The following is a 19,117-nucleotide window of genomic DNA, read 5'->3' as shown; positions in this document are numbered from 1 at the left end:
GCCCGTTCGGATCAATGTACCCTAACCAGCACATCTTTCAGAATGTGGGAGGAAACCGGAGCATCTGGGGGAAACACATGCAGACATGGGAGAACATGCAAACTCCACACAGACAGTGACTGAAATTGGGAATTGAACCCGGGTCCCTGGCGCTGTGAGGCAGCAGTGCTAACTCCTGTGCTACCATGCCGCCCAATTGTTACCCTGTTTAAGCAGGAGAATTCGTGGTGCCAGTCACAATTTGCCCCTGAGAATGTTCTCATCATCTGACACCATGAATAGTGATGGTGAATTGTGAACAGTATAAGTCCTCATTTCAAATCACAAGAAGGGAGGATTATACCAAAAGTTTCACCGCTCCCAGACTGCCTCAAAACACAAACTCTGAAACTGATATGGGGGTATTTCAGAGGGAAGCAGTAAAAGGAACACAGACCTCTCTCCCTAAAGTGTGATTTCAATCAATGAAGTGTGAAGAGACACTTCACAACATTAAAGAGGAAATCAGATATGGAGCAGGAGTTGGAGGAAGAGTTAGGAGAGGCGATTGAATCATGTTCAATAAGCAGGTTTTGCATGAGTAAAGTATATGATACAATGTGATAAATATATTCTAGCTGCAGCCTGAATGGCTGAAGACCAGTGTTCTCTCTAAGCAGTGCTAGTGCACGACTGCACAGAAATCGGGAACTTACTGTGCCATGTAACTCGCTGGTGGTTCACAGCAAACAGATGCTAGAGGGAACATTGATGAAGATTCAGCTGCTGACATGGATGGAGAGAAGGGACTAACAGTAAGAAAAGTTAGGGTGTGAGCTGGGGGATTTAGACCATTCATGAATTTATGAATAATTGAACTTTTACGTAAATGAGTTTGTTACAGGATGACTAACAACAAAGAATATTTTGCAACAACAAATTTTTGGATGTGACTGAACATTATGAGATCCCTTATTTATCTTTCCATTTATGTGCCGAACCTGCATAACAGATTTTATTTTGCATCAATGACATTGCGCTCTCCTGCCACCCTGCACCTCCAACCCCAACCCTGAATTCAGCATGTGACTACATTTGAGGAATAGCCCCTGGAAAATTGGATGAACTGCATAAAAGAAAGAAGAATAAAGACATGTAATTATACAGCACTTCAGGAAGGGGTCAATAACTTTACTGGATGTTTGCTAATAGGCTGCCCAATAGTAACAGGGATGTTGAGGAGCAGATACGGAAACAGATCCTGGAGAGATGTATTAATAAGTGTTGTTGTGATGGGAAACTTTAATTTCCCAAATATTGATTGGAATATCCCTAGGGTAAGGGGTTTGGATGGGGAGGAGTTTGTTAAGTGTGTTCAGGAGGGTTTCCTGACACAGTATGTGGATAAGCCTACAAGAGGAGAGGCTGTACTTGATCTGGTATTGGGTAATGAACCTGGACAGGTGTCAGATCTCTCAGTGGGAGAGCATTTTGGGGATAGTGATTGTAATTCTATCTCCTTTACATTAGCATTGGAGAGAGATAGCACCAGGCAAGCTATGAAAGTGTTTATCTGGAGTAAGGGGAAATACGAAGCCATCAGGCAGGGAATTAGAGGCGTAAACTTGAAGGAGGTATTCTCGGGGAAATGTACTGAAGTAAGGTGGCAGATTTTCAAGGAATGTTTGTCTGGAGTTCTGCATGACAACGTTCCGATGAGACAGGGAAGTTTTGGTAGATTACCGGAACCGTGGTGCACGAAAGTTGTAATGAATCTAGTCAAAAAGAAAAGCGTACAAAAGGTTTAGGGAACTAGGTAATGTTAGGGATCTAGAGGAGTATACGGCTTGTAGGAAGGAACTTAAGAAGGAAATTAGGAGAGCCAGAAGGGGTCGTGAGAAGGCCTTGGCAGGTAAGATTAAGGAAAACTCTAAGGCGTTCTATAAATATGTGAAGAGTAAAAGGATGAGATGTGAAGGACTAGGACCTATAAAATGTGACGGTGGGAAAGTTTGTATAGAACCTGTAGAAATAGCAGAGGTGCTCAGTGAATGCTTTTACTTCGGTATTCCCATTGGAAAAGGATCTTGGTGGCTGAAGTGCAGGATTGTGGCAGACTGAAAAGCTTGAGTATGTGGACATTAAGAAATAGGATGTGTTGGAGCTTTTGAATAGCATCAAGATAGATAAGTCGCCGGGACCAGATGGGATGTACCCCAGGTTACTGTGGGAGGCGAGGGAAGAGATTGCAAAGTCTGTGGCGATGATCTTTGTGTCATCGATGGAGACAGGAGAGATCCCGGAAGATTGGAGGATTGCAGATGTGGTGCCTATATTCAAGAAAGGGAATTGAGATAGCCCAGGAAATTATCGACTGGTGAGTCTAACCTCAGTGGTCGGTAAGTTGATGGAGAAGATCCTGAGAGACAGGATTTATGAACATTTAGAGAAGTACAGTATGATCAAAAATAGTCAGCATGGCTTTGTCAAAGGCAGATTGTGCCTTACGAGCCTGGTTGAGTTTTTTGAAAATGTGACCAAACACACTGACGAAGGAAAGGCGGTAGATGTGGTTTATATGGACTTCAGTAAGGCGTTCGATAAGGTCCCCCATGCAAGACTTATTGAGAAAGTGAGGGGGCATGGGATCCAAGGGGATGTTGCTTTGTGGATCCAGGACTGACTTGCCCACAGAAGGCAGAGAGTGGTTGTAGATGGGTCATTTTCTGCATGGAGGTCGGTCACCAGTGGAGTGCCCCAGGGATCTGTTCTGGGACCCTTGCTGTTTGTGATTTTTATAAATGACCTGAATGAGGAAGTGGAGGGATGGGTTGGTAAGTTTGCCGATGACACGAAGGTCAGAGGTGTTGTGGATAGTTTGGTGGGATGTCAGAAGTTGCAGTGTGACATAGATAGGATGCAAGACTGGGTGGAGAAGTGGTAGATGGACTTCAACCTGGATAAATGTGTGGTGGTACATTTTGGCAGGTCAAATGGGATGAAGGAATATAATATTAAGGGTAAGACTCTTAGCAGTGTGTAAGATCAGAAGGATCTTGGGGTCCGGGTTCATAGGACTCTCAAATCGGCTTCGTAGGTAGAGGATGTGGTTAAGAAGGCATATGATGTACTGGCCTTCATCAATTGAGGAACTGAGTTTAGGAGTAGGAAGATAATGCTGCAGCTTTATAAGACCCTGGTCAGACCCCACTTGGAGTACTGTGCTCAGTTCTGGTCACCTCATTACAGGAAGGATATGGAAGCCATTGAAAGGGTGCAGAGGAGATTTACAAGGATGTTGCCTGGATTGGGTGGCATGCCTTATGAGGAAAGGTTGAGAGAGCTCGGTCTTTTATCCTTGGAGAGACGAAGGATGAGAGGTGACCTGATAGAGGTGTATAAGATGTTGAGAGGTATTGATCAGGTGGATTCTCAGAGGCTTTTTCCCAGGGCTGAAATAGTTGCCACAAGAGGACACAGGTTTAGGGTGCTAGGGAGTAGGTACAGAGGAGATGTCAGGGGTAAGGTTTTCACTCAGAGGGTGGTGGGTGTGTGGAATCAGCTGCCATCAGTGGTGGTGGAGGCAAATTTGATAGGGTCTTTTAAGAGACTTCTGGGTGAGTACATGGGACTTAATAGGATTGAAGGTTACAGGTAAGCCTAGTAAGTAGATTACCAAACTAAGGCGCAACTTGTGGGCCGAAGGGCCTGTTTGTGCTGTAGTTTTTCTATGTCCTATGTTCTAATGACCACTGGACATCTCAAAGCATTTTGCCGCCAATGAAATATTTTTGAATTGTAGTCAGTGTTAAACATAGGAAACTTGAAAATATGGTTATGTGTTTAAATTTTTGGGAAGAAACAGGTCCATTACTGGTTCCAAGTTAATGAAAAGTTAATTTGTAATTGATCTGTATTCTCTGCACTGATAGGCCAAGGAAAGAAACAATAGGACAAAGAAAGCAGATGTGCTAGAGGATAAGAATTAGATAAAGGAAGAGGAACGACTTGCACAACAGGAAGATAAGTATAGGGCAGAGCAGCAGTCAAATAAATGCTGGCAAGGCAAAATGAAAACTGTACCATAAAACCAACAAATGGCCACAACTTCAAAGAAAGCCAGGAACATGAGAGAGACGACAGCTGTGTAATGGTCCATCAGTTGGAATACATAAATTCCACCCTTTAAAAAAAAACACGTAAAAGTTACTTAATTATCTCCAGCTTTACACAGTGTGCATATCTCATTTTTAAAAAGAGTCCTGAAGATCTGAAGACACAATATAATAAAATAAAATTTTGGAAATGCATAATAGGTTCACCGACTCTGAAAAGACAAAATGCTTGGGTGTAGATCTGTTCTGATGGATCTGCTGCATATTTCCGGCGTTTTCAGTTTTTAGTTCTAATTTCCAATATCAACTGTTTCTAGCTTTTAGTCTGGATTTCAGATAATTGTAAAGCTTGATCGCCATGCATCAACCTAACCCCAAGGTCCTATTTGGGAATTTTTCAGGGAATGTTGACAAAGCAGCTCTCAGAGACTCAGCACAACTTGTTACAAAGTGGTGTACAGAGTAGGATCCTCTCAGGTCTAATTCTGAATTGGTGCCAAACTACCTGATCTTAGGAAATTGTGCCTTCCATATAAACAGCATATAGCGATAGGAGAGACTATAGTATCCAAATAATACAAGGGAAGCAAGTTACAATTCATTTAGAAGGCTGAGGGGGGATCTTATAGAGACTTACAAGATAATGAAGGGGCTAGATAGGGTAGAGGTAGACAGATTCTTTCTGCTTATAAAGGGAAACAGAACTAGAGGGCACAGCTTCAAAATAAGGTTGGCGGGGGGGGTGCAGTTTAGATCAGAGATGAGGAAGAACTTCTTCACTCAAAGGGTGGTGAATCTCTGGAATTCTCTGCCCGTTGAACTGGTGGAGGCAACTCACTGAATATATTTAAGTCATGGGTCGATAGATTTCTGACAGACAAGGGAGTTAAGGGTTATGGGGAGAAAGCGGGGAAGTGGAACTGATCCACTTCAGATCAGCCATGATCTTATTGAATGGCAGGGCAGACTCGAAGGGCTAGATTGGCTACTCCTGCTTCTATTTCTTATGTTCATGCGCTATGTTACGTTATTGATCTTCCTGTTTATAATCATTGACTACACTATTTACTAAAACTGGAGTATTAAATGGTTATGCCTGCCTGCTGGATCATGTTCAAAAGCCAATTCTGATGTGATTTCTGTACATGTCTGTTTAAAATGTTGTAGCAGAAAGAAAGCAGGATACCTGTGTGATGTTGGGAATCCCAAGCATGAAAGCAACAAAACAGACAACAAGAACCACAATCTCTTTGTGTTTGAGGAACTGAAGCAAATTCTTTTCCCAGGCATCCATCAGACTGGTTACCATCACCTCCACCATGGCAAACTACAAGAAAAAAAATCACAAACACAGGATCAATCCGGCTGCCATCAGAAACACACATTGCAAAAAAGGAGCCTGCATTTCATTTAAAGAGTCTGCTGACCCATAAATCATGGAAATTTACAGCACAGGAGGCCATTCAATCCATTACGTCAGTGTCAATTGAAAAAAAAAACGCATCTGTCCTACTCCCACTTTCCAGTTTAAGATCCATGGCTTTAACCCATCTTTTAAAGGATCGAGGTCCTTCCTACCCACTTCATTCAGGCCCCTTAATTTTATATGCCTCAAGTAAATCTCCCTTCAACCTACTCCATTCCAAAGAAAGCAACTCCAGCCATCCAATTTTTCTTCATACCTAAAATTCTCCAGTCCTGGTAACAAACTCATAAGTCTCCTCTGTACCCTTTCTAGGCTGCAAGATCATCCTTCTTGCAATTTGGTGACCAGACTACACCCAATATTCTAGGTGCCATCTAACTAGTGTTCTACCCTTATTTTCTATGCTTCAGCTACTCTTGCATGCTTTCTTGACCACCTTATCTACCTGTCCAGCTACCTTCAGGGATCTATGGACATGCTCCAAGGCTCCTTGGCTGAAGCTTTTTGGCCCACCTGACCAGTCCATTGATATTGTCCTGCAGACTAGGGCTTTGTTTCTTGGCTCTCTTCCAGCTATCAAAATCCACTGAGTTTCAGCTGCCCACTCTTGACAGCATGTACCCAGTCATCCAGTCATGGATGAAATAGCTTCTGCTGTCAAGCCATCATACATAAAGGATGAAATAAGAGGTCACATGCCTATGAAATACCACAGTACACAAAGGCACTTTTCCAAACATGGTCCTGAAAAGCTATTTTATATTTGTGGAATGTCATATTTCTCTGCAAGGATACAACATTTTTTCAAAACAAAAAATGTATAAAATTTGTCTTTATTGTAGCTTGTAACTTATTCCAATTATAATCATTTATTTCACAATTTGAAAATTTGAATTAAAAGTGAAGAACAATACAAGAATTCTTCGAAGAAAGAATCAGCTGCGAAGGCAAAGATCTGGGGACAGAGGCGGCTCTGGGCAGAGACTTGATACTGGATTATCCTGTGTGGGCAAGGTAAGAGCATCAGGACTAAAAACTGTCATTTGCTGCAAAATGCTGATAAACTCATGGCTCATTATCAGGGGTGGGGCAAGTGTTAACTTAGCTCAAAAGGTACTTTGCCTCACAAACATTAAAGGGAAGTCATTGCAATTTGACGCAACAATGTTCAGCAGCAAAATATTAGATGTGATTGTGCTGGTTAATTATTAGTTAATTTGGTGAGCCGGTAGCTACAGACTTCAAGTCAGTGATAACTGTGAACAGTATCCATTTGCCCCCATGCTGGTCAGGTCTAGAGCTTTGCAGTTCAAGGCTGGAGGAGTGAGTATTAATAATAGATGGAAGTTTGATTTTATTCTGCATTCGGAGCTGGGGAGTGGTGCTGCACAACTTGAATCAGTATCTGAAAGCTGTGTGTTTTTCATTTGCTGCTGAAGAACCTAGACCTATTGGTTCAGACATTTCTATTTCACTGAATGACAGCTACCTGCAAATAATGTCTAATGTTTGTGTGGATGCGTGTTCATTAAATGTTGTGACTTTCTCCCCCCACCTCTCTCTCGGATCCACTTTTCACAATTCCAGTCAATGGTCTCTCTCGTCAGGAAGCCAGTCAAATCCTGTTCCTTTATGTTCCAGACAAGATGATCACCTGACCCTTCCTCCGCTTCCAGACGTCCTAATAGATTGGTGTGGAATGCAGCCATACACCCAGAACAGTCCGATTGGCTCCGAGCCTGATCTAATAGCCAATAAAATCATGGCTGATCTGCTTGTGGCCTTAACTCCACTTCCTTGCCTCCCCCATTACCCTCAATTCCCTTGTTGTGCCCTTTAAGGGCAAGATTGTCCAAAAAACTCTTCCAACTCAGCCTTGAATATATTCAATGACGCAGCGTCCATTGCTCGCTGGGGGAGGGAATTCCAAAGGCAAACCACCCTCTGAGAATTAGAAATCCTCATCTCTTTCTTAAATGGGAGACTCATTATTTTCAAACGGTACCCCCTAGTCCTCGATTCTCTGGGAAACATCCTCTCAGTTTTTACCTTGTCAAGCCTCCTCAGAATCTTGTGTCTCACAAATATCTCATTCTTCTGAACTCTACAGAGTATGGGTGCAACCTGCAGGACAGCCCCTTCATCCCAGAAATGAAGCCTAGTGTACCTTCTCTGCATCGGCTCCAATGCAATTATTGTCCCTCTTTAAGTAAGGAGACCAAAACCACACTGGTATGGGGCAGTCGCATTAGAAACAAAGAACAGTACAGCATAGGAACACACCCTTTGGCCCACCAAGCCTGCACCGCCACATGATGCCTTTCTAAACTAAAGACCTTTTGCCTCTACGTGGTCTGTATAACGTTGCTATTGTATCTGCTTCTACCACCTCCTCTGGCCCTGCAATGCAGGCGCTTACCATCCTGTGTGTGAAAAATGTAGTTCTCATTTTACCTTAATTATACGTCTCCTAGTAATTGACATGTCATTCCTAGCCTGGGCAAAAGACTCCGACTATCCATGCCTCTCATAACTTTGTAAACTTCTATCAGCTTGCCCCTCAACCTTCAATGTTCAAGTGAAAACAAACCAAGTTTGTCCAATCTCTCCTCATGGCCAATACCTTCCGAACTAGGCAACATCCTGGTAAACCTCTTTTGTGCCCTCTCCAGAGCTTCCACATCCTTCTGGTAGTATGGCGACGACCAAACCGTGCCCATACGCTATGTCCCAACTGATGAAGGTAAGCATGCCGTCCACCTGCTTGACCACCTTGTCCACATGTGTTGCTACTTTCAGAGAACTGTGGACCCATACTCCTGGATCTCTCTGCATGTTACTGCTTCTGCCATTTACTGTATACTTCCCTCTTGCATCTGGCCTTCCAAAATGCATCACCTCGCTTTTGTCCAGATTTAATTCCATCTGCTATTTCTCCGTCTAAGCCTCCAGTCTATCTAATTCTGCTGCAATCCTTCTCACTATCGGCAGCTCCCCCAATCTTTGTGTCATCCACAAACTTACTAATCAGACAAGTCTAAATTCCTCCATATCGTATATATGTTGTTCGTCCATCATCATCGATGAGGACCTCGACACCATTGGTCATTCTGAGGCTGGTTGCGGTGTGTTTGAAGATGACTGATCAGGCCAATTCGGGCACAGAATATCCTGGCACATTGGACAGACTCGCGTAGATACTGTAGTGGTTGCGCTGGTGGCTCTGGACTTGCGCAGCTTGCGCTTATGTTGTGCTTAGTAATACACCTTGCTTCGTAAGCTTGACAGCCTTTGTGGATGAGGCAGCGCCAGGTAGGGAGGTTTTGTGCCAGCATTTCCTAGGTGGTCATGTCAATGTCAAGCGACTTCAGGGAGGCCTTGAGTGTGTCTTTGAAATGTTTCTTCTGCCCTCCGTGCGAGCGTCTTCCAGCAGAGAGTTCCCCAAAAAGGACTTGCTTGGATATGCGCTCATCTGACATACGGATGAATGACCTGCCCACTGGGTCTGCACTCTCATCAGTGGTGTGTGGACTGATGGTAGACTTGTTCTAGAGAGAACTTCAGTGTCTGGTACTTTGTCTTGCCATCTGACGCGTAATACTCTGCGAAGACAAGTCATGTGGAAATGATTGAGCTGTCTTCCATGCCTTCGATACACAGTCCACAGGCATACAGGAGGGTAGTGAGTACCACGGCGCTGTAGACCTTCAGTTTTGTTGCTGGGCTGATTCTTCAACGTTCCCATACAGTGGAGTGCAGTCTATTGAAAGCACAAATTGCCTTTGCTATTCTGCAGTTAACTTCTGTATCAATAGTCACTGCTTGGGAGAGGGTGCTGCCAAGATAAATGAACTGGTCTACTGCCTGTAGTTTCTGCCCTTTGATTGTGATTATGGGTTCTGTTTACAGTGCATGAGGAGCAGACTGGTGCATGACTTCAGTCTTTTTAATGTTGATGGTGAGTCCAAATCTCTCTTGATCACACACACATTGTGTCGCAGCACTGATTCCTGCAGAACACCACTGATCACAGATGTCCAGTCAGAGGAACACCCTTTCACCGCTACTCTCCATGTACTATGACCAAGCCAGTTCTGTATCCATCATACCAGCTCACTGCGGATTCCATGTGATTTCACCTTTTGTATCAGTCTACCATGAAGGACCTTATCAAAGGCCTTGCTAAAGTCCACGTAGACAACTGTGCCACCCTGCTCTCATCAGTCACGGCATGGTGGCACAGTGGTTAACACTGCTACCTCACAGCACTAGGGACCCATGTTCAATTCCAGCCTCAAGTCACTGTCTGTATGGAATTGTACATTCTCCCCTTGTCCTCAAGGGTTTCCTCCAGGTGCTCCGATTTTTTCCCACACTCCAAAGATGTGTGGGCTAGGATGATTGGCCATGCTAACTTACCCCTGAGTATCAGGGAACTAGCAGGGTAAATACATGGGATTAAGGGAAGAGGGCCTAGATAGGATTATCAGTGCAGGCTCGATGGGGCGAATGGCCTCCTTCTGCACTGTAGGGATTCTATGCATATTGAATGCCTTGCACTTGCATGTTTACTGTGTGAATAATTCAGTGCGCTTGGTGACTTACCCGTCACTAGTTGCCAGATTTAAACAATTAGAAAAGATTGCTAGAATCTTGTGGGCAGTTTCCTTTAGAACGGTGGCAAGCCATCCTTGCTTTGCCACTGGTTGCAAAATCTGGGCCATTATTATGACATAATGGGGTTACTTCTGTAACTCAAACTGCAGACATGTACTGCATATGTCCAATTGCATTCTGAATGTTGTTATGCTTCCTACTCTTCCATGCACTGACTGTACAATTCTGAGCCCTTCTGTCAACTTTCTGATCACATTTGCCATCTTACCTGGCTATCCACGCCCAAGCAGAGAAGCATGAAGAAGAACAGTGAGGCCCACATTGGTGCTAAGGGCATGGTGACAAATGCTTCTGGGTAAACAACAAACACCAGTCCTGGGCCTGAGTAAGGGAGTAAGACATGAAAGTACATTAGTTAGAAGATTGTCCAACAGATATTAGCCAATAATGTGTGACTACTATCTGTTCTGCTCATCCCCATTCCGATTTATTCATGAATTTTTCAGGGACTGGCATAAATCACTATATAACCACTGCTCTGTCCCGTGTATGTTACCATTCTAATTGGATAGAAAGAAATGGGAACAATTGCAATTTCAAAGTCTTACTAGGGAGTTTCACTGCATCCTAAGGAGTACCACAATGGCCCTAGCTTCACTGAAATTAAACCTACCATCAGTGGCGATATCCTCAACAGGTAGGTTGTGCTGGTGGCCCATGTACCCAATTGCAGAGAAAACCACAAATCCTGCAAAAATACTTGTGGCTGAATTTGTCACTGCAACAATAAGAGTATCTCTAGGAAGAGGGGAAAAAACAAAGATGTGTAAACATACAAATTCACAATGCAATGAAACAAAACATCAATTAAAAAATAATTTGAAATCCAGCTCCTAAGTCAGCATGTTATATCCCTTTATATGTGCATGGCAATTTAGGCCAGAGGTCACCTCTATACAGTCACAAATTAGGCAAGTATTATTGAGTCTCCCATGAGGGCACTATATCAGGGAGAAAAAATGGAGTATAAATTGACACTACATAGTCAGGGAAAAGATGCATTTTGCTCTGAAATGTTCCCTTACCCTCCCTCTCCTAAAGCCAAGGTAGAAATTTATCCTGTCTCAAGGAAAAGGTTAGTTTTAAAAAGAGCCAAAGGATCTTGAATCATTACTAAATATTTTACTCTGAAGGAGTAAGAGATCTTTGTTCTTGCACCATTGATCCCATTATAACTGATCAATGATTGGCAATACAGCACTAGTCATTGATGCATTCCCAATTCCTGTACCATTTGCAAGCTCCAAACTAAACATATAAAGCAGTTTCAAATAGTGGATCAAAATAAGATTGGACCTTTCAAAGCCTTAGGACATCCTCGAGCACCTTACAGTCAACAAAGTACATCAATTGTCATGTTGGGGGAAGCAGTTGGGTGGCGCACAGAGCAAAGCAGTGTTCACAAGATGCGTTCAAAGACAAGTTACTGGGAAACAGAATCTCAAGAGTCAGTGATTTCAGGGGGGAACTGGAATTCAGCTGCATATAGCTCTAGTTAGACTGTATCTGGAGTACTACTTTGTTGGAGCTGCATGTCAAGAATATACTGACTTGGAAGCATCACAGAGCAGATACACTTGAATGGCACCTTTTGACAAGGGTCAAATTGAGGACAGCATGTGTTGGCCAGACCCATATTCCCTTGAGGAAAGTGGATTAAGGGTGATATAATGGAAATGCTTAATTGATTATAGGATTTGACAAAGTAGATGAGAGAGAAGCTATTTACTCTGATGCTCAAGTCTAGAACAATGGGGCATGATTCGAGCTAGACCATTTAGTGAAAATGTCAGGAAGTACTTCTTCACACAAGGAGGAGTGCCAATTCGTTGTATTTTGACACATAACTGAACTCACAATTCTTCCCATCAAGAGAGAAATTTGATTAAAATCTTTTAACCCCTCGTCTCTTGCTCATTCTCTCAAGCTCACTCCACTGACAGTTCCTTAAATCCCAGCTGGCATTTTTTTCCTCATGGGATGAGAGTTGTTGGCAAGGCCAACATTTATGGTTCATCCCTAACTGCCCTTGTGTGAACCCCACATAAACACAAAGCTAAGTTCTTTTCCCCTCTCTATGTTGTTGTGTAATAAGCTTTGATGAAGCTCCCAACACACAATGCCACCTTCCTTTAAAAGTAAAGTAGAAATTAAACTCTTACTTCAGAACATTGTTATTAAATTTGTTGTAACTGGCCATTGACATCATGGTACCAAACCCGATTCCGATGGAGTTAAAAATCTGTGCAGCAGCATTCACCCATACCTATTGACAAGATTTAAGATTAGCACATATAATACAATGCACTTGATTGTAATCTGTTGAGTCAGCAGAAAATGTGCATCTGTCACAAATCACTGGCAAAATATTATGGATGCTGAGAATCTGAAATCTAAACAGAAAATGCTGAATACACTCTGCTACAATTGTACATGGCATTGACAACACCTAGAATACTGTATACAGTTTTCATCATCTTATTTAAGGAGGGAGATACTTGTATTGGAGGCAGTTCAGTAGAGACTCATTAGGTTGATTCCAAGGGATTATCTCATGCACAAAGACTGAGCAGGCTGGGTCTATACTCATTGGAGTTTAGATGAATTAGATTCTGAGGAAGCTTGACAGGATAAATGCTGAGATGATGTTTGCCCTCATGGAAGGATCTAGAAGTAGGGTATTCGAGGCTGAATTAGTCAGATCTGTAAGGCAGTGGGGAGCAGGTAGGAAAGAGGAGAAGTCACTATCAGATTAGTCATGATATTAGTGATTTGTGAGGCAGGCTCGAGGGGCCAAATAGCTTGCATCTGCTCCTATTTATTGGTCAGGCAGCATCTGTGAAAAGTGAGAGGGAGAATTAGAGTTAATATTTCAGGCCGAGGGTCTTTGTCAAAACTGGCGAACTGCTGACATAAGGTCACTGACTTGAGATGTTAACTTTGCTTCTCTTCCTCCATAATTGCTGCCTGGCTTGCTGAGTATTCCCAGTATTTTCAGTTCCTAAATCGTAATTCTCCATGTCTGCTTGGAGACAAACTTCATTGTCTGTTGCTTTAATTCACAGAGGTTAGTGTTGGTAATACTAAATCAGAATTCTAGAATTTTCCATTGGGAAATCATGTGCATTTCTTTGTGCTTTAATGGCAGGAAACAGAGGTAGTTTTAAGTGATCTATGATTGTACTGTTGGATATTAGACATAAGATATAGATTTAAGTGAGTTTAATTGAGTGTATTTGTGTAAGAAGAGTAAAACTCTACTTAAATTTATGTTAAGCAAGGTGTTTGCATGAATGAGGGGGGTTTTGATTTCCATTCAAACTGTGTCTGAATTGTGCTTAGAGACTTTATGATACGCAAAGTAAATGCGAGCTTAGAGAAAGAATGAGTTTCACACCTGGGTCACCTTTAGGGTGAGAAACCTTTTAAGTTTAGCTTTAGCTGAATTCGTAGTAGTTGGAGCTTAGCAGTGAAAGAGAAGGTAACTCTAAAAAATGATCCCTGCTAGAAGCAGAAAAGCCATACCATGGAGTAATGGCCAACGAAGCAAGTCCTGAAGCTAAAGAACAGATAGTTCCAGAAATTAGAGAATGAAGAGAGGTTTCTAGGAAGTTTGCGTGAAAGGGAAGAAAGAAGAGCTGCCATTGGAACAGGCTACTGTTCATTTAAGTTAAACTCAGAACTGAAAAGTGCAGTCCTGGGGGAGTTAGCTGGTAAAGCCATCGATACCTGAAGCACTCTAGGGTTGGTAATAACTTACTATGGCCTGTGAAGTAAAAGGTTGAAGCAATTGATCCTTACCTGGTCTGGCCTATATGTGACTCCAGATCCACAGCAATGTGGTTGACTCTTAAATACCCTCAGGAATGGGCAATAAATGTTAGCCCAGCCAGCAATGTCCACATCCCATTAATGAATTTTAAAAAGTATAACACAAGATATATTTTGTAACCTGCATTATCGTCAAATTCTGTGTACATTTGTGAAGATAAGTGGGAGTGAAGGAGAATTGTATTGTAGTCAAACTATTCATGTTCAATAAATATTTTGTTGTTAAAATCTAAGTGGCATTCCAAGTGACTGTCCATGGATGTTTTCTAAAAAAGGTAAATTTTAGGGTTCTTTGAGCCAAGGTTCCATTCTGGGATTTTCCTATCCAATTGTAATGCCAACTGGGATCTTAACACGCTTCTTCTGTTGGACTCAGTTTCTGCATCAATTTCTGAATCAATTAATTTTAATTCATTTTCAGCGACTTTAAGAAAAATAGGCAGACCATTAAAAAATTGGTAGCAAAGATCAGTCCAAAGGTTTCATCAGCAAACATGAACACATAACTACCTGATCTCACATCTGGATATTTTCCCTATCAGTTTATCAGGTTTGCTAACCAGTTGAACCTCTGGAGACACTCATATTTTTCTTTTTTTAAGGAGATTTTTCTGTAGGAAAAGAAATTTCTTGATGCACAAACTAAAGGATCCACAATTATTCATGACTTCAAGTGCATGGGTTCTCTGTCTTCTCTCATCACTCCATCCTTGGTTACCCATGAAGAACAAGAAAAGTCTGTACTCCGGCAGCCAACAACATTTCTGATGTATCAAAACATTTAACCAATTTCAAATGACCATAATAACAAACTTTCTTGATCATAAGAAATAGGAACATTTGTAGGCCATTCAACCTTCAAGCCTGCTCCACCATTTAATAAGACCGTGGCTGAGTCCCTCATTAAGTCTACTTTCCTGCCTTATCTCCATAACCCTTCATTCCCCTGCTGATTAAAAAGCTATCAATCTCAGCCTTGAAAACATTCAAGGAATCGTCTCCACAGTTTCCGGGGGTAAAGAATTACAAAGATACACCACTCTTTGAAAGAAAATCTTTTAACAAATCCATGTCAAATGAGAACTCCTTTATTCTGCAACTATGCCCTCTAGTCCTACACTCTCCCATGAATAGAAATATCTTCCTGTTTGTCCTCCCAGGAATCTTATACGTTTCAAACATATCACTTCATAGATCCAACCTTGCACTTGCCAAACTGCCTCTTATTTTGTTGCTGCGTCAAGGATAATATTGATAGCATGGAAAAGGAATGTAAGACAGTGGAATGTGACTCCTGGGAATCAATGAGAGCAATTCTCCAGCCCTTCCTGTGGGCAGGATCTTCTGATCCTGCCAAGTTGACTCCTACCACAGGTTCCCTGATGGTGGCATGGATGACAAATGTAAATTGATGTTGGGGGGGGCCAGAAGTTCCAGCTGGCAGCCGATATGAGCTAGCTCTACTGTGGCAAAACCCACTGAGGAAGGGCTGGAGAATTCTGCTCTATATCCAGTATTACAGTGTATTGATCTAGAAACAAGGAGATTCTCAGACTGAGAAAATCCAATAATGGTAATTATATTTGTCCAGTTTAATTAATTTACTATATATCCACATTAGAAATAAACAAAACGAGTTCAAATTCAAAAATGTTATCAATTACAATATGTTTCTTGATAGTTGATTGATTCATTAATACCTATGAAGCAAATCTGCATTCTTGGAATATAAGAACGAAATGTTGACACAATTTTATCTTAAAAAAACAAAACCTGGGCATAAAGTTTATTTGAAATAGTCTTGTATAGCGGGAAGCACATTTCCTCAGAATCCTGTCATGTGTTTGACATCATGACAACACAAACTTATTGGCCTTCCTTCTTTCCCCTAAGCCTTCTGGACTTTAGTTTTTACAATCCAACTTCCCCTTCTTCAGAGTGGAAGGAGTCAGGGGACCCCAATTTAGCACAGTCCAGTCTGTTTAAGTCAGTCCATTGTCTTCCATTTTAACACTGTTGCCATCAATTTAACAATGACGACATAGTCCACATCAGATTAGAAACCATCTATTTCCCTTACTCAAAGAAAAATTGTGACAAACGGAAAATCTAATTCAGATGGGTCTGGGGCTCTATGCTTTTCACTGTAATGTATACAAAAATTGGTTATCTTTTATCACAAAATGATTGCAAACTGTCTTTCTCACTTGTACCTTCCAGCTACCCACTGAGCTGATGCAAAACATAATAACTATTGTGGCTGTTACCTGGACTTCTAGCAGCTTGCTCCACTTGGGTGTGAGAAAGAAGAGGATTCCATCCTTGGCTCCTGGCAGCTGCACATTATTGATTAGTAGTATTATCAGGATGAGATATGGAAAAATGGCTGTAAAATACACCACCTAGGAAGGCCGAGAGAAAGATTAGCTGTGCATAAATAAAAATGACCAAAATAACAAATTTTATTTGAAACACAGGGTAACTCTCAGCTTAAAGAACCATTTTGATTTCTTTTTGCAATTCTTCTGATCAGATAATTAGTTCCTACACATTTTCAAGCTCAAGTGGGTCGGCATATTGTGTTGGCTTATCAACTACCACAGAACAAAAACAAAAAAAATCGATCGCAGCCCGTGATCCCTCCCTTACATTCAGAGCTGTTAATCCAGTTATTCCAGGGAGTAGGTGGCAGAAAGTTCAGGCACAACCCCCAGAAGAATGGACGAGGATGATAAACGAAGATCATTCCCTTCCCCAACGGACAGGCAAGTTTATTCAGTGTTATCTTGGCTAAAAACACACAAAAGCTTCCAGGTCCAAGGCTGAGCTGAGTTAGATGACCTTTTGTGCAGCAACAGAATGCATCTCTGAACCTGTGCACCAGCAACACCAAGACATGGTAACTATTAGCGCTTACTCTGATTCCAGCACAAAGGAATTTTAGCTGTGGCTTGTAACCCTCTTCATACTGCAGAGAAATGTCTTTTACATCAGGGACATTGTGAGGATATTAGGGGGGATGACACACAGGAATCAAATGACTCAACATAGAATCACAGAACGTTTAGTACAATAAGCTGTGTCCTTTATTCTTTGATTGCTGACCATCTTGTCTCCTCCATGTGTTTCCCCCCTACTGTGCACTTCCTTCCTGGTGGTGGTGAAGAATCTCTTTTCCTCTCCCACCTTAGGGTGGGGAATGAGAAGGGAGGAAAAGAGAAAATGTAGCTTTATGAAGTAATGACATGCAGAGAAATCAAATAATTTCTTATAACTACGAGTGCTTATTATCACATAGGAAAAAAATATTTTGGACTCCCTCATTAATTCTCCTAGTCTACCCTCTGTCACCTCTTCATAAGATGAGATTGGAATAATTCCCAGTGGGCAATCTGTATCCAAAGTCCATCGAATCGACTAAGACTGTAGGAAAAGATCTTAACAGAATTTCCCGGAGAGCATCAAAAAGATAACTGATATTCAGTCAAAGTAAAACCAACTTTCAGTTACAGGGAACAAAATGTCTTTCTTAATGTACTATCTAATTCAGGAACACTATTGCAGTGCTCATACCAACATTTGTATAGTGGGAAAATACAGTGGAAGGTCTGGTTAAGCCACTTGGCCAAAGTTAAACATTACAGGACAGGTTTTTGTCGAGAGTTGAAGGGGTTTGCACTTCTCCTAGTGAAATAGTTTGGCAGTAAATGTAACATTTGGTGACCACCAGTTAGCTAACAAACAACAACGAGTTTATTACTATTTACAACTACATACAGAGCACTAGAATTGATGAGTTCATTCTCAGCGCTAGGGTTAATCTGGCTGCAAAAGCCAGCGCTCTACTCCAAAATCTCCATGCCTGTTCTGAATTTATTGATTTGGTCACATGACCTTTCAAATGCACACCTCTTAAAGGGGCTACCTACTACATCACTCCCCCTTTAAGTCCCTTGTTACACACTCCCATTGATACCATGTACAATTTTCAAACCATTAGCAATAATGAACAGTATTAACACAGTTTAACAGAAACTCAGTCTGTCAGAAGAGTTCCTCTTTCTCTGGGAGCAAAGCAGTTCAACTGGTTGACGTTCAACCACAGAGGTAGTTTCAGTTGGACTTGCTTACCCCAGACTCTCTCCTGGCACCAACACATCATTTTTCACTATTCTCTTGGTTTCATTGGGAGCAGTGGTCTGTGACTGGTTGATCAGCCACCTCACTTCTTGGATAAGCAATTGGATCAGGTAGTAACACTGGCTCTTGGCATGGCTCCCATCTTTACAAATGATGTATAGGTTTCTTCAAAAACTTGTCCTGTATTTTAACTTTATAGGACAGTGGCCTGACCTGGCCACAACTCCTGGGACTCAACTTGATCCACTTCCAAAATTCTTTACAAAAACTGGATCATCTATCTCAAATGTTCTTCCCGCTTGGTTCTTTTTCTGGCATCTCTGCCTTGTCTCCACCAACTTTGGAACTACTAGGCTCAACCTGATTCTCAAACGTCATCAGCAGTTCTGCTGGAGCTATTCCAATAGGGAGATGTGCGATGGATTTATAGGCTGACGTGCTATCTTGGTTTCTAATGATGCTTGTGATTGTTTTTTCATAATCAGTCTTGAAAGTCTGAACTGCGTGCTCAGCCAATTCATTTGATATGGGGCCATTACAATCTCTTGCGGTACTAGAGAGGGTGGATGCTTTCTGTAAATGGAAGATGGCTTAAGACTATGTGAGCCCCTGGCTGATGTTCAAAGCTATATTCGTAGGCTAACAAGAGCAGTACTCAGCGCTGTATTCTCGCAGAAGCAATTGGTGGAATCGCTTTGTCTTCCTCAAAAAGTCGCAAAGTGGCTTGTGGTCTGTGATAATAGTAAAAAATCTCCCAATAATGTAATGATGAAACTTCTTATTGCTGTAGGTGGCAGTTAGGTCTTATTTTTCTATCTGGGAGTATGCTCTTTCCATGGCTGATTGAGTTCTGGATACATAACCAATGGGTCTCTCAGATCTGTCATTCATTGTATAAGGTAACACAGCCCAATCCCATATGGTGATGCATTGCATGCAAATATTATCT

The 19,117-nt window shown here is 41.9% G+C and overlaps 1 protein-coding gene across 1 annotated transcript in view; it reads right to left on the bottom strand.

Moving 5' to 3' along the window:
- Positions 1-19,117, bottom strand: part of LOC145355776 (sodium- and chloride-dependent GABA transporter 1-like) — a 97,485-nt gene that overhangs the window by 13,578 nt on the left and 64,790 nt on the right. The window contains exons 5-10 of the mRNA XM_080208132.1: positions 16,296-16,430; positions 12,360-12,463; positions 10,811-10,935; positions 10,406-10,518; positions 5,281-5,421; positions 4,063-4,162 (exon numbers count right to left, since the gene is read on the bottom strand). Coding sequence (XP_080064258.1) covers positions 4,063-4,162; positions 5,281-5,421; positions 10,406-10,518; positions 10,811-10,935; positions 12,360-12,463; positions 16,296-16,430 — 718 coding nt within the window. The remainder of the gene's footprint in view (positions 1-4,062; positions 4,163-5,280; positions 5,422-10,405; positions 10,519-10,810; positions 10,936-12,359; positions 12,464-16,295; positions 16,431-19,117) is intronic.

Source organism: Carcharhinus amblyrhynchos, chromosome 20 (assembly GCF_965287045.1).
Source record: "Carcharhinus amblyrhynchos chromosome 20, sCarAmb.v2.hapA, whole genome shotgun sequence".
Classification (NCBI taxonomy): domain Eukaryota; kingdom Metazoa; phylum Chordata; class Chondrichthyes; order Carcharhiniformes; family Carcharhinidae; genus Carcharhinus; species Carcharhinus amblyrhynchos.
The sequence above is the reverse complement of the archived record's forward strand: the minus strand, read 5'-3'. Positions and strand labels throughout refer to the sequence as shown.